Source organism: Hippopotamus amphibius, chromosome 1 (genome assembly GCF_030028045.1).
Source record: "Hippopotamus amphibius kiboko isolate mHipAmp2 chromosome 1, mHipAmp2.hap2, whole genome shotgun sequence".
Classification (NCBI taxonomy): domain Eukaryota; kingdom Metazoa; phylum Chordata; class Mammalia; order Artiodactyla; family Hippopotamidae; genus Hippopotamus; species Hippopotamus amphibius.
The window spans coordinates 121817022-121831619 of NC_080186.1; the positions used below are offsets into that span (position 1 = coordinate 121817022).

The window sequence follows — 14598 nt, forward strand, 5'->3', positions numbered from 1 at the left end:
AGTGGAAGCAGATGAAATGTGTGGATCTGTGAACTAATGGATCAGCCAGAAATCAAGTACCAAGAGGGCTGGTAGCTGTGGAGAACCACAACAGAACTTCAGCCATTGCTGGCCACACATGTAGACATGCATAAACAGTACATCATCATGATGAAGAGGTGTACTCTGGGGTTAGATTTTTTAAATGTTTGAGTCCCAAATTAGCCATTTACTAGGGCATACACTAAGTTACTTCACCTCTCTAAGCTCCAATTTTCTTATCTATAAAATGTTGATAACAATGGTACCTTCTCCATAGGATTATTGTGAGAAGTGAATGAAATACCAGATGTATTTCTCATTGGGCCTGGCATATATTAGGTGCTGAATAATAAACTGTAGTTGTTTTATTCTGCTCTCCCCGGCACTCCACTTTTCTAAGTTGCAAACAAAATCGCTGTACATTGATAGATGGTTTAAGAAAACTCTGTGCCTGTGTGCCTAGCTCTATGCCTCTTTCCCACTAGATTCCAGATGTGTACACAGAGGTGGGAGGGAGAGTGTAGCATGGGAGTGAATATAAAATTGTCCTATTTGGCACTGCTCTGAATATTATCTCCAGAGAAGGAAGCAAACCTAGGTGCAGCTGATGAGTTAACCAGATATGAAACAGAGAACATTTCCTTCTCCTTTTTGGTTTTAAGCTCATTCTAAGGCCCTAGATCTCTCCAGCCCAGTTGGTACCTGGCAGCCATGGAGGAAATGCCTACTCCCAAGGGAGCCCCTGCCCTGCTGTGGATAGCTCTGCTGCTTTTCTGTAAGTAGAGATCAGCTACCAAACCTCTAAAAAGGGCCAAACTGGATTGCAGAAGCTGCTGGAGTGGGAAAGTTGGCAATTTCATTGGTGACCTTTTCTAGGCTGTGTGCAAACCGTGAGCCATTTCCCAGGGATTCTGTAGGGAAGACAAGCTGGAGAGCAGAGGAAGTGGGGATGACCACTATCTAAGGGGGAAGCTGGACTGAAAGTCTAGTTCTTGCAATCGTGCTGGCCATCTCCCAGAGGGCAAGAGAGGAACAATAGAGGAGAGAAGGAAGCTCCTTCTCTCCCTGGGTCAGACTCCTGAAAAGATGGTTTGCCCTTAAAATTCTGCAGATGTAGACCTCATTATCATACCCAGATCCCAGTCTTCAGGTGTCCAGAAGGCTGGGGATAGACACTGACTTATCCTCTCTGGACTCTTGCAGCTCCAGATGGCATGTCAGCAGGTGAGTCCTCTGTCCCTGTTCCCTCAGCATTTCAATGCGTCTGGGAATTGCCCTCCCTTCACTCTTTCCCTTCATCCCATCAACCATTTTCTAATGATTATTAATCTGCTCTTCCCTGTCCAATCCACTTCCACCTTGCTTCGTCTTCCTTCTTTCTTCCATTCAAAAGCTTCCCGTATACCACTTCATTCTCTCAAGTTACCCTTTCCTCTTTTATGCCAACAATCATATCTGTTGAACATCTAAGTGTTTCAGCCTTTCCTCCAGACACTATCATGTAACCTCATTCAATTCTTACATCACCATCACTGTTATTATTATTGCCATTTTATAATTGAGGATGCTGAAACTCAGATTAAGTCATTTGCTGGAGCTTACACAGCTAACAAAGGACTGGATTCTAACATAAGTCCCTTGAATCCAAGTCTAGTTCTCTTTCGACTGCATCACCTCTTCCTCATCACCACCTGGCCACTTTCAAAGTTTCCATTCAAACTTGTACCACATTTCTTTGTTCCCGAAAGCCTTTAAGACTGATCCTCTTGGTGCTTCTCACTATCTTCTGGAATTGGCATATATTTTTCACTCCATATTCACTCTCATATTGTCATACAAATTTGGAGCTGGGAGAGACCATTTATTTCATCTAGTCCAATACCTTAATTCATCCATTATTCAGTCATTCACCAACTCAATAAATATTTAATGAACACTTACTATGTAAGTCATTGTGCTGAGCTATGGTTGAACATCACAGACATAATCTTGGCCCAAAAAGAGACTGCAGTCCTTATTTACAGATATTGAAATTAAAAACCAGAATTAGAGGGAGCTACCCTATATCACATAGTAGACTCGCTTGCTTGTTTTTGAGTATCCTTCAATTGTGTCCTATGTTTCTCCCTAGGTTGGGAGCTGTCTGGGGCCACAACACCCTTCCCTCCTTCCTTTAATCCTAGGAATTGGGACAGTTTCTTATCACCAGCAGTATAAGTGTATACTGACCACTGGTTGTCTGACTATTGATATATCTGTACTTTTGAGGCTTGACAATTTTCAATGATTTTTTCCCCTTCTATATCTCTTTCCACAATTTGCTCTTCTCGAAGCCATCCAGAAAACTAAGGTGTCCTTGAACCCCCCATGGAACAGAATATTTAGAGGAGAGAATGTGACTCTTACATGTAGAGGGAACAGTTCCCTTGAAGTTGACTCCCCAAGGTGGATCCACAACGAAGAACCTTCGGCAGTGATCACTTCAAGTTGGGATATTGTGAACGCAGGCATCCAGGACAGGGGGGAATACAGATGCGAAAAATCAGGATTTAACAAGAGTGAACCTGTATACTTAGATGTCATCAGTGGTAAGTTCCAGGGTTGTGGAAATCTCAATCCTCTCATGTGTGGAATGGCCCATCTGGAGATGGGGAGAAAGCACGTTATTGCAAGGCTTAGGGCACCTAGGTAAGACTCAGGGTCTCTCTCTCCAGACCTCTCCTTCTGCCTCTGCTCCTTCTGTCTGCCCTCTGCCTTCTTTCAATATTCTGGCTATCTCCCAATGTTGCCCCTCTACTCTATTCCACTTTTATCTTTTCTACATAAGCACAGATGCATGGTATATGGGCAAAAGGCATGCTGGGTGTGTGAACATGGCAAAGAGCTGTATATGCTAAATAGGATCAAAAGGTTTGATTTAAAGATTTGCTCTGCAGTTTCCATGTGTCACAACCTGAATATGAACTTGCGCTCTTTATTTTGAAAGATAGCTCTTGTACATTCCTCATGTCCTCTACTTTTACTTAGGAACAAATCTTATGTTTGCTTCACCACTCTCCTACTGCCAACAATTAGTGCAGCATGCCCAGTCATATGTGGGTTAGTTCGTAAATGTTAAATAAACAAAGCAATGATTTCATTTGAATGGCTAGGTCATTTATATTTTGCTTCATATTTTTAAGTATTTTTTAAAGTATAAACATATTTTGTATTTTTCTCTCGAGTGAAAAGAGATGTTTCAACACCCATGTACAAATTCCAAATAGAAACTAAAGCAGTGTAAAATAGCTTCTTTATTTCTTTGGCATAGAGTCTCAAAAAGTCCTAGAGGATTGCTCCTACATAAAATTCGCTTGTGCAACCCAGCCACGGTTACATTCAAAATTCTACTTTTGTCAATGCTTTTCGATGCTCAGAATGACATTAGCCATACAACCTGACTCATATTTTACTGACTTATTATTGACAAACATTTGTTGAGCACCTACTGACTCCTAGGCATTGTGTTAGGCACTGGAGATATGATGTAAGGAACAGACATGCTCCTGACCTCTGAAGTATAGAGTCAGGACAGCAAATCAATAATTACACTTCCTCAGATACATGTTCTGAGGAAGTTGGGGGCTAACTGTGATTAATAGAACTGGGAAGCACCTATAAAGTTAGAGAAAACAAAACAGACACTTCCCTAGGCTAAGACTCCCCACGCAGAGTAGGTTTATTTCCCCCTTAGTGACTAAACGCAACAATGGAGCTGAGCGGGATGCCGGGTTTCAGACCTTCCACGGGTGGGCTCATCAGAAATGTCAGCGATATTGTTGTCCCAGAATTACCTTTCAGGAGGAGAGAGGATTTATCCATAGAGGAGACAGGCTGTAAGCGTTATTGTGTGTTTCCTATTTATTGACCTTAGGAGCCAAGTAATGGATTAATGATAAAGGTTTCCGACACACATTCTTGGCATGACTTCTTTTATCTAATTTTATTTTTATTATTTATTTTATTTTACCTATTCTTGTTAAATAAATAACATCATGAATGCTCTTCAGACTGGCTGCTCCTTCAGGCCTCTTCTGAGGTGGTGGTAGAGGGTGAGCCCCTCTTCCTCAGGTGCCACGGCTGGAGGAATCTGAATGTCTCCAAGGTGACCTACTTCAAGAATGGCAAAGCCCTCAAGTACTGGTATGAGAACCACAACATCTCCATTGCCAATGCCACAGCAGAGGACAGTGGCACCTATTACTGCATGGGCACAATTCAGCAGATGCGCTATGCCTCTGATCCCCTCAACATTACAATAAGAAAAGGTAAGCTGGTGAAGGAAAAGGGAGGCGTCCATAGCAGGGGAAAGGAGAAACAGCAGCTGAGCCTAAAGGGACTGCAGCTGTAGAATGCGGGCAGCTGTGATTCCTCGTGAAGTCTACTAGACTTGCAATGAGGAGACCCGGGGTAGAGTAGATCCCTCTTCCTCTGTCTTCGATTCCTTACTTGTTCAATGCCACAGTAGTACCTGCTCACATTCTGGAATTTTTATAAATATTAAATGCAATGTTTTTGAAATGGATTTGTAAACTGTTAAATACTACCCAAGCAAAGTCATCTGTAGCTCTTGGGGAGAAACTTATATTTATCAAATTGAAAGAGAGTTTCAAAGTTGAAAGAACAAAGGCTATAAAGAGCTTGAAGAGTCTATTCTAGCCTAGGAGGGATGGGAAAGGAAACCAACAAGTCAATAGGCTGTGTGCCTGTAATTAGGAGATGAGAGAGAGGGCTTGATGAGAAAGGATAGGCAGGTGTGCTGCCTCCCTGGCCAATGAAAAAGGCTGCTCTTTCCAAACTTCATATGAAAGAGGGAGTCTTTGAAATATTTGCCTTGCAATGAGGAAATCAGACTTTTGCTTGGTGGACTTTGTTCATGCTAATATCTTAAAAAGCATGAGACCAAAAGCCAGAATTCAGCTCTCATGGTAGTTCTATGTTAACTTATTTGAGACCTGTTATTTCATTGTTGCTGGGCCTCCAGTATCCTTACCTGTAAGATAAAGGGTTTGGACTAGACTCCATTAGAATCACTTGGGGAATTAAAAAAAAAAAATGATGGCTGTATATCATTCCTTGAGATTCTGATTTAATTGGTTTGGAATGAGGCCTGGGCATCAGTATTTAAAAGCTCTTTCAGGTAATGGTAATATTCAGCCAGTGTTGAAAGCCATCAGTCTAGGTGATCTATAAGTAATTTCTAGCTATAATATTCTAGGGTTCTATAATTCTAGAATAATCACAAAAAACCCAGTACTTTGTAAATAGAATAACGGAATCACAAAACAGTGGAATTGGAAGGCAACTTAAATATGATCTAGTCCAATATCTTCATTTCACCCAACAGACATGCAATCAGTGATGATTGTTTGATTGATTGAGAAATAAAGCACTGGCGACCCCCTGCCCTCACTCTGTCTCCTTTCCACCTCCGAATCATATGTGGACATTGGTCTTGTCAGCTCCAAGGAAGGGATCATCTTTCCTATGACCTTTCCCCTTGGGCACACTGGCAGACAAACCATTAGACAGGAGTTGTAGGGGAAATACTCAGGACTCCCTAGGGCTCCAGGGAGCACAGACTGAGGAACCCAAACTCATGAGTGTTTCCTCTCTGCTCCTGGATACAACACCATGCTAGAAGATGAGAGACCATGTTAGGTCCTTCTCCTAGGGAGGATGACGCCCTTAACCTCATTTTTCAGTTCCTAATACAAATGATGTTTCTTGTTGCATCCAGGTTCTACTCCAAGCTCCCAAAGTGACTACTTCTGGCTACAATTTCTTATCCCATTGTTGGTGGCGATTCTGTTTGTTGTGGACACAGTGTTGTTTATCTCGACTCAGCAACAGTTCACTTCTCTCTTGAAGATTAAGAGAACCAGGAAAGGCAACAAATTTATGGGCCCACAGCCTAAACGAGGCCCCCCAAAGAACTGATGTCACTGCTCAAAAAATATGTGCAATTGCTATTTCTTTCTGGCATTAGCAATTACTTCTTATGGTCAAACACAGCTCACAAGATACACAGAAAGTGCTCAAGGATTTACAGACTGCTTCATAAAACCAGCCAAAACTGGTTAAATGGCATGTAATAGTAAGTGCTCAATAAACATCATTTAAATAAGTAAAAGAATGGATTCATTTATTAGCATCTGTAATAGAGACATACAACTTGAATAAAAGAAGTGTGAAACCCTGTAACATGACACTTCTAAGTATTTGAGGCTTACTAGTTTCTTTTCTGCTTCTAGAGACATGAACCATGAAGTTCTAGGTTAGAAATGTTCTCTTTTGTAGTGTTCTTTCCATTGTGTGTGAGCAAGGAATGAGATGCTAGGATGGTAGGATGCTGATGAAGTTGATCATTTTTATGCTCTCTTCAACTTACTATCACGAGCTTCTAGTTCTTGGCAGAATCCGGGGCAGGCCTGAGCCATTGGACTCTGGGGATGAGGCTCAGTCTAAGATTTCCCTGTGATTTTTTCACTTCTCTAATATTTCCCAAATTTAAATCTTGTATACCTTCTTACAGCACCTGAAACCATCTTAGAGAAATTCTAGCAAATAATCATAATTTTCACTCTGAAAACAGTCCAGGACTGAATAAGACCTTAGACAAAGACCCAGTCTTTGCTCTCCCAGCCCCAGCCCACCTCTGCTTATGGAGACAGTTATACTGGGGGCCTGGGGAAAGCATTAGGGAAGAGAGCAACATACTATCATTGCTGACCAGGAGTTCACAGCAGGCAGTAGACCTCAGAGCACCTTTAGTTTACTTGTTTCAAACAATTAATAACATAACATAAGGAAGAGATGAACTAAGGGGAAAATTTGTAAACATCCATAAGACTGACAAGGTCCATTTTCTCCAAAGGATGTTTGCGGCCAAAAAGCAGAGAAAAATTATTAAAGCTTTTTTTAATAAATATAGGTATCTGGTGTCAAGGTGGGGGAAATTTTCCCCTTAACTTTTCTTGAGTTCCTAAGGCTGAACTAATTATAAAATTGACACGAGGCAAATTAGCAGGAGAAAAAGAAATACATTTTAATTCATGTGGAGGTCTCATAGAAATGGGACCTAAGAAGTGGCCAAAGCAAACAGCTTTTATACTTTTTAGACAAAGAAACAATACTTTTGAGAGCAATTGACAGGACAAAGGAGCTTAGGTTTGGGGTGTTCAATTCAGGAAGAATTGAAACAGAGTTTGGGCTTGAGGTGGTAAATAAAAGAAGTAACAAGGTTTGTTTACATAGGCTTCTAAGCCCCAAGTTTCCTCTCTGGCAATAAGGGTGTCCTACCTCCAGACGCAAGGAATGCACCTTTCACTTGCGAGATTTATCTCCTACTTTCAGGGAGACAGAAATATATAGATATAGATGATATAGATATAGATGATATAGATACACACATATATATTTTTTCATATTGTTTTCCATTATGGTTTATCACAGGATATTGAATATAGTTTCCTGTGCCATACAGTAGGACCTTGTTGTTTATCCAGTCTATATATAATAGTTTGCATCTGCTAATCCCAAACCCCCAATCCATCCATCCCTGATTCTTAAGTAATTTTAATTCCAAATAATCGCTATGCCGTTGTGGCATATTTAGGGGTAGCCCACCCTGGGCCCCAACACTCGTGTGAACCTCCTTAAAACTGTCCATGTTTTGTTTTTTTTTTTAATCATTTCAGAGAGATAAGAAATGACCAGATTCCCAGGGAGCAGCCTTGGCACTTGGCTTCATGTTAAGAGGCCTGGTGAGTAGAAAAGAGATTTTTCCTGCAACAATAGGCCAGGCGAAGTCCCTACAGGAAGCTCTTCGGTGTTATTCTTGGACACCTCCCTACCTTTAAGGAAAGACAGGAGATCTGTTATAAGTTATAGCCTTGGGACCACAGCCTTACAGAACATTCATTAACAATATCTTGTCTCACAGTGTTTTACATACAGCTACATGTCAGGCTAGAGAGCAAGGTACTTACTCCTTTATTTGGTCTGAGGTCAAGTGACCCAGAGATAAGAACTGAGAGAGACTGAGCATGGATAGAAAGTCCAGGCTTTATAAGCTGCAGATACATCTTCTGAGGGATCTTCTGAGTCCTCGAGTGTTACAATTCACTTTTCCCTCCATTTTCTTCCTCACCCCCAGCTTGCAAGGACTATGAACAAAGCACAAACCTGGAAGTTCAAGCTGTTGTTAACTAGCTGTGTGATTGGGGCAAGTTCTTGCCGGTCTCTGAGATTCCGTTTCTTCTTCGTAACAAGGGAGGTGTGGAGTAGGGGGTCTCTAAGCTCTTTGAGCCCAGACATCTTGTCCTTCGTTAAGTGGGAACCCAGTTCTATGTGATGACTCTTCAGCACAAAGACTCAGAACACGTTCCCCAAGAAGCGCCAGTGTGAATTTTTCCTTCATCCTCCACATGCTAGTCTCTCCCTTCACTGTGCTTTTCCACATATCTAAGTTTCAGGTTCATATCAGACTTATGTCTACCATTTATTGCCACCTTTTTTCTTTCTGATATCCATGCATCTGTTCCATGGGCAATGTGGAACACACAGTGAGGTCCTGAGGATTTTGTGGACCCCCAACACATGGCATTTATAAAAGTGCTTTTTATTTTAATATACATAAAGTCTACCTGTGCCAGAGAGGAAGTATGGATGTTACACAAATGATTAGAATAGAAATAATTCACCCCAGCTTCACCCTTGGGGCTTCCTCTGTTCCCTTCAATCTCTTACCAGATTGGTCTCAGCCAGTCCATAGAGCAAATTTCTTTTCTATGATTGCGTTTCCAGATTGGCTGCCACAAATTGTCACAAGCTCCCAACAATTACAGATTGGTTTTTGAAAATCAAGTTCGTAGCTCTCTACTAGTGACCAATGGAAGACAAATTTTCCTGGCCACCTCAAGAGTGGAAACTCAGACCAAAGATACACCTTGTCAATATTTCAGGAAATTGAGTACTTGAAGAAAGCCTCTGCTCTCTCTCTCTTCTCATTAAATGGGAAATGGGACAACAAGAGCCTGTCCTTGAAGTCAGAGATGGGGGCTCTATGCTGAGAATGGCAGAGGCTCTCTCGCCAGTCTGGGTCCCCAGAGAAACTCAGAGAGTAGTATTATCTCCCTGCCTTAAGTGGTGCACCCAGCCCTGGACAGTACGTTACCAAGCCCAAGTGCCTATCTGGGGCCTTATCAGTTTTCATGATGTTCCAACCATAAGCCTGTTAGTCTATAAATGTGCCCAGGATCACTATCAAACCCACTTGCTTATATCGCTGACAGCACCCACAATCTTTTCCTTCCTGAAAACGGGAATGTCACATGCTCACTTTTAGTCTTTCCTGTTATTCGCAATTTTTAAACTATCACTGAGAGTGGTGAGCAACCTCACTGCAAGGTAAGGCATGCGATGAAATTGAACTTGCTTACAGAGAAATTTTTGAAAACAAAGGAATGACTTCTCATGGATTCTGAGGAAAATGCTAATTTTAATTTTTTTAACCAGTTTCTAAGAAGGTAATACGGCACTGCCACAGACGAAACAGTCACCGTAAATGTCATTCAGTGAATAGGATAAGAACTTTTTTAATTAAAATATAGGAACCACTGACCCTCTACCTTCACTAGATCATATCAAGGCTGAAAACTGGGGGTCTCCACTGGCCAACCACCATTCTAGAAATAGGATTCTGACATGTTGCAGGTTGGGATCCTCAGGAAACAAACTCTGGAACAGAGATTTGAGAGCGACTAGCTTATTAGGGCGTGTAAGCGCCAGCACCCATGTGGGGGTGAAAGTAGCAGAACTGGATAGAGGGGAAGTGGAGATACAACGCAGTCACAGCAAAAACCTCAAACCACCTCACACATGAGAGCCCCAGAGCTAGAAAGACCCTTGCTAATTGTCTTATATTGAGGAAAGGGTGCTAATCTTTATAACCTGAAAAAGATATGTCATGGGAAAGCCTACCCATGGGAAGGGGCTGTGACTTTGGAGGTGAAAAGGGCTCAGCTGAGAGCTGTCAGCCCAAGACCTTCCCAGCGGCTTGCGGAATCAATGTGGGGTGCTAGAGGGCCTGCACCAAAGCCTCCACTAAATACAATTTCAAATAGAAGAGCGCGTGAAACAGGTCACCAGACCTTTACCTAACAGCTTTATCTAGACAAAGCAGAACTACTAAACCAAAGAAAAAAAATTTTTTGTAACTGTTTTTTGGCTGTCCTAACAGACATAAACCAACTATCATTTCTAGAAATCTAGCCACAGAGGCAAAGATATCTTTTATCTCTGGTCAGATTTCACACGCCAGTGTTTTTGGCAAAGCAAGACGTTGGCTTGACTTAGAAGATGTGTTAATTTCCACTGACGTGTCCCATCCTCAGCACCCAGCTACCTTCATGACCCTCTTACGCATGATATCTTGCCCCTGCAGGGTCACCCCATGGGATCAGCTGGATTCTGGAGACTGCAGGAGCTGGCTTTGAAACTCAGGTTATTCCTGTTCTTCAGTACAGAAGGCCAGAGTGGAGTGGAAGGATGTGGGAGAGAGGACCAGAACATTCCCTTTCACCTTCTGTGATGCTCAGACATGAACTGCTCTTTTTTAACTCAGGTTTTAAATTGGGAGTATTGAAGAAAAAATTTCTGAAGATTAACCTCTGAAAGCTTAGGAACTTACTGGAAAACTTTTTCGTTAAGTCAAGCTTCAGACTTCTGCTCATTAATAAGTAATTTCAGAATCTGTAAAGTGCTTACATTTATAACACTATTTCAAAGATTTAGGTCTACCCTGCAAAAGAAACTACATTTTGCTTGGTTCTTTCCAGCCCCCATCCTCTTGCACTCCCATGCTGGAGATATGAAAAGCACTGAACTGTTCAGTATGCTCTTCTTTCCAAACTGGAGTTTTCTCACCTAGGCATCTTGGGACTGTGGACAACCCATCTCTGTGTTCTCCGCAGCTGATGATGTTTTGCTTTCCCAAGTTTGTGCTTCTCATTTCCAGGAATGGTCAGTTAGGCCCCTTGGAGAGTGGGTGTTGTTTTTGTTTTTTTGCCTTTTGAAGATTCCTCAGGCTGTGATGGGATAGAGCAAGCAGCAAAAACAGATTATTCGAAAGCCTTCAATGTCCACAGGAAAGGACATGCATGTGTCTCCACAATTTTTTGTTAAAAATTTTGCACAAATTACTCCTACATCCCTAACAACAACAACAGAGGTTTTTCTGAGGTGGTTTCCAAACACTTCGTTCACTAGCTTTTCAGAACTCTGCTGTAGTTTATGTCTTACTGGAGTACTTACTGGAGTACTTACTGGGGTACTTACTGGAGTACGCCCAACATATTCTCAGGGCATGTGTGGATGTGTGCATGGGGGAGTGACAGAACATGGGTATGAGTGACCCAGGCAGGTAAATCTTTCCCCTATATTCTTGTGTACACCAAGTCATTTCTATCCTCTCTGAAGGAGGGCACAGAGAACCATGACGAGCTCAAATGGAAGCCTCCAGTCTTAGCACCCAATTCAATTTAGTTTATTTTTGTTGATCACATACTTAAAGGAATTATTGATACAGCATTAAAATTAACACATATTTATGAAATGAAACAAAAGGCCTTCAAAAGCCTCCTCACTGAGAGGAGAGGGACTTTCGCCCCATGGCTCTGCACAGAGCATCTTTGACTTCCTTGTTTCTTAGGCTCTACACGACAGGGTTCAGCAGAGGCGTGATGACGGTGTAGGTCACTGAGATGAGTCTGTCCCGCCCCAGGGAACTCTGGGACTTAGACTTCAGGTAAATGATGGAGGCACAGCCGTAGTGGACAATGACCACCGTGAGGTGGGAGGCGCAGGTGGCAAAGGCCTTCTTCCGGCCCTCGGCTGACGCAATCTTGAGGATGGTGGAGATGATGAGGATGTAGGAGATGAAGACCAGGCCCATGGGTAGAACAAGGACACAAACACTGACAACAAAGTTGACAATCTCATTGACAGTGGTGTCCGTGCAGGCCAGCTTCAGCAGGGGTCTCACGTCACAGAAGTGAGAGATGACAAAACCATCACAGAAGGGCAGGCCAAACACAGATGTTACCTGGACAATGGCCATACCCAGGCCAATTCCCAGGGACCCAGATGCCAAGTGCATACAGGCCTCTTTACCCATGATGACTGAATACCGTAGTGGGTTGCAGATGGCCATGTAGCGATCATACCCCATGGCCGTGAGCAGGAAACAGTTACTGATACCAAAGGTGAGATAGAAGAAGAGCTGAGTGGCACAGCCTTGGATAGAGATGGGCTGATGAGGGCTCAGGAGGCCAGAAAGCATACGAGGAATGATGGCCACAGTGTGGCAGGTCTCAGAGATGGACAGCATGCTCAGGAAAAAGTACATGGGAGTATGGAGGTGACGGTCTAGGCGAATAATAGTCACAACAATGACATTGCCAGAGAGAGTCAGCAGGTATAAAGTCAGAAAGACAACAAAGAAGCCAAGCCTGTGGTGCCACCCAAAGCGGGAGAAACCTTCAAAGAGGAACTCAGTCACAGCAGTGGAATTTGGCTTTGGCACTGAGGAAGGTCTAGATCTGGGCAAAGGAAAGAAATGTGCGATGAGTTAATCATAAAAGACAGTAGGCTGGACCAAGGCCTTCAGTAAAAGATGTGTCCATCCTCTGAGCAATGCCCCAGACCTGAAGGGTCATCAGTGTTCAGCTGCTGGCCACTTCCTCAGAGCCATCACCTTTTACCCACCCTCTTCTTTAGTGCTATAGAAGTGTTACCCCACTTGGACCCTGGGGTTGATGGCAGAGATAGATCTGAGAAGGAAAGTAGAGACACATAAGAAGGCAGTTTTGTTGAAATAATTACCTAGCCATTGCAGAGGTGAGTCTAGGTCCAGGAAGAAGCCCAGCTCTATAGTTCCTCTTCCAACACTCTTGATTTAGCCCCCTAAGCCCCAATGAGGAACAGTGACCTAAGTGAAAGACAGAAGATACCCAAGGCTGATATCCTTGGTGACTTCTCCTTCCCAGGACCCTAGGTCTTAGGCTTTATTTCCCTAAGCCCTGCTCTAAAATCTACTGTGATCATGAAAGACTCAAAAAAGGGAGCACTTCTATATATTCTAAGATCATACAGTTATTTAGTTTGTTTCCTTGAATTCTAGTCAAAGGCAAGAAAGAGGTTAGAATAAATCTGAGGATATCCCTTCAAGTCACTTCAATTAGAGAATGGTTTTCATAGTGTGAGAGCAAAGATAAAACTCATTTAATCAGAGAAGGACCAGCTGTTCTATTTTTCACTTCAATTTTGTATATTCCAAGTTATGATGGGGATAGAAATGAGCTTACTCCACATCAGTTCAGAATTGGAGATTATACTGGAACAGAGTTAACCTTGCCCTTAAACCCATATCCACTCCTGATTACCCACCATGTTTAACCATTACCTCCATCAAGGAAGTTGAGAATCATCCTAATTATCTCCCTTCCCTTTTCTATCCTGAAGACAGTGCCTCCTGAATTTCTCTCCACTCTGTTCCCTCCTCTCTATGCTTTTTACCAACACCGAACTTCCAACCATCGTCATCATTCTCTATGATTACAATCGTCTCCTAATTAATCCCCCCATTTCAGTTGATCTTAGTCCAAGTCCAAGCCTTCTTCCCGAATGCTGTCATAAAATTCTTGTTAAAAACATCTGCTAGAAATAGAGACACAGATGTAGAGAACAAACACATGAACACCAAGTGGGGAAAGCAGGGAGGGTTGGGGGAGAATGAATTGGGAGATTGGGATTGTCATATATACATTACTAATAAGAAAAAAAAAATTGTAAAAAAAAAAAAGTCTGCTAATGGCAATTTCTTGCATAAATTCCTTCAGTAGCCCCTCTAAATTTTAAGCATAATATTTAAGCTCATTTATAAATTGAATATAGTAATACTCTACAGAGTTGCCACAGGTATTACATGGGTTAATGTAGTTGAAGAGTTTGACAGAGCACTCGACATATGAGAAGCCTTTAATAAATAGTAGTTTTATTAGTATTCTTTTTTTTTTTTTGGATGGGGTAGACAGGCTTCAGCCTAGCATTCTAGGTAGTGTAAACAAGCCTGCGATTATCTTACCCTTGATTTTGTAAATTTTATCATTTCCCTTCCAGTTGTTTTTATGGACTTTAAAAATCTTTCTTTAAAAATCTTTCTTGAGGGACATTGATCAGAACCATGTACTGCTACATGTACTATATCAACACAGGTATGGATTAGGTAGAATAAGACTTTCATTTTTGCTTCTAATCCCCTTCTTGAAGATGCCCAACATTTTACTTCTCCCTTAGATCATGGTAGACCACCCAGCTAATATATTTAGGCCTAATCTTCAGTGACTTCCAGATTGTGTTTCTAGGTTAAAAGCAATAGTTTGGAATCCACCACTATAAAATCACAGTTTTCATTAGACTTGCACACTTGATTTGAAATTCATCCAGGTTATTCTTATAACTTAATTCCACTTTCTT

At 42.0% G+C, this 14598-nt stretch overlaps 2 protein-coding genes across 4 annotated transcripts; one reads left to right on the forward strand and one right to left on the reverse strand.

Annotated features, from left to right (window-relative positions):
- Window positions 1–721: 721 nt before the first annotated feature.
- FCER1A (Fc epsilon receptor Ia) lies at window positions 722–6161 on the forward strand. Of its 3 annotated transcripts, none has more exons than XM_057750418.1 (5): window positions 722–796; window positions 1225–1245; window positions 2355–2609; window positions 4071–4328; window positions 5801–6161. In XM_057750418.1, exons 1-5 carry the CDS (start codon window positions 733–735, stop codon window positions 5998–6000), a joined length of 798 nt encoding a protein of 265 aa, XP_057606401.1. In that variant the 5' UTR covers window positions 722–732; the 3' UTR covers window positions 6001–6161. The 3 variants fall into 3 exon arrangements, with proteins under 3 accessions (XP_057606401.1, XP_057606410.1, XP_057606416.1); XM_057750427.1 differs by having other exon boundaries at window positions 758–796; window positions 1133–1245; XM_057750433.1 differs by having other exon boundaries at window positions 758–796; window positions 1133–1245; window positions 2363–2609.
- A 5615-nt stretch (window positions 6162–11776) lies between these two features.
- On the reverse strand, window positions 11777–12403 carry LOC130835275 (olfactory receptor 10J3-like). The gene has a single exon (XM_057706726.1). It carries the CDS (start codon window positions 12401–12403, stop codon window positions 11777–11779), a length of 627 nt encoding a protein of 208 aa, XP_057562709.1.
- Between the last annotated feature and the right edge of the window lie 2195 nt (window positions 12404–14598).

Bases quoted from the DNA above. Each gene is read 5' to 3' on its own strand.
- LOC130835275 (XM_057706726.1), bottom strand. From the start codon at position 12,403: ATGCTTTCTGGCCTCCTGAGCCCTCATCAGCCCATCTCTATCCAAGGC.
- FCER1A (XM_057750418.1), top strand. From the start codon at position 733: ATGGAGGAAATGCCTACTCCCAAGGGAGCCCCTGCCCTGCTGTGGATA. The intron at 797-1,224 runs GTAAGTAGAGAT...GGACTCTTGCAG, and splicing joins GATAGCTCTGCTGCTTTTCT to CTCCAGATGGCATGTCAGCA. The intron at 4,329-5,800 runs GTAAGCTGGTGA...TGTTGCATCCAG, and splicing joins CAACATTACAATAAGAAAAG to GTTCTACTCCAAGCTCCCAA.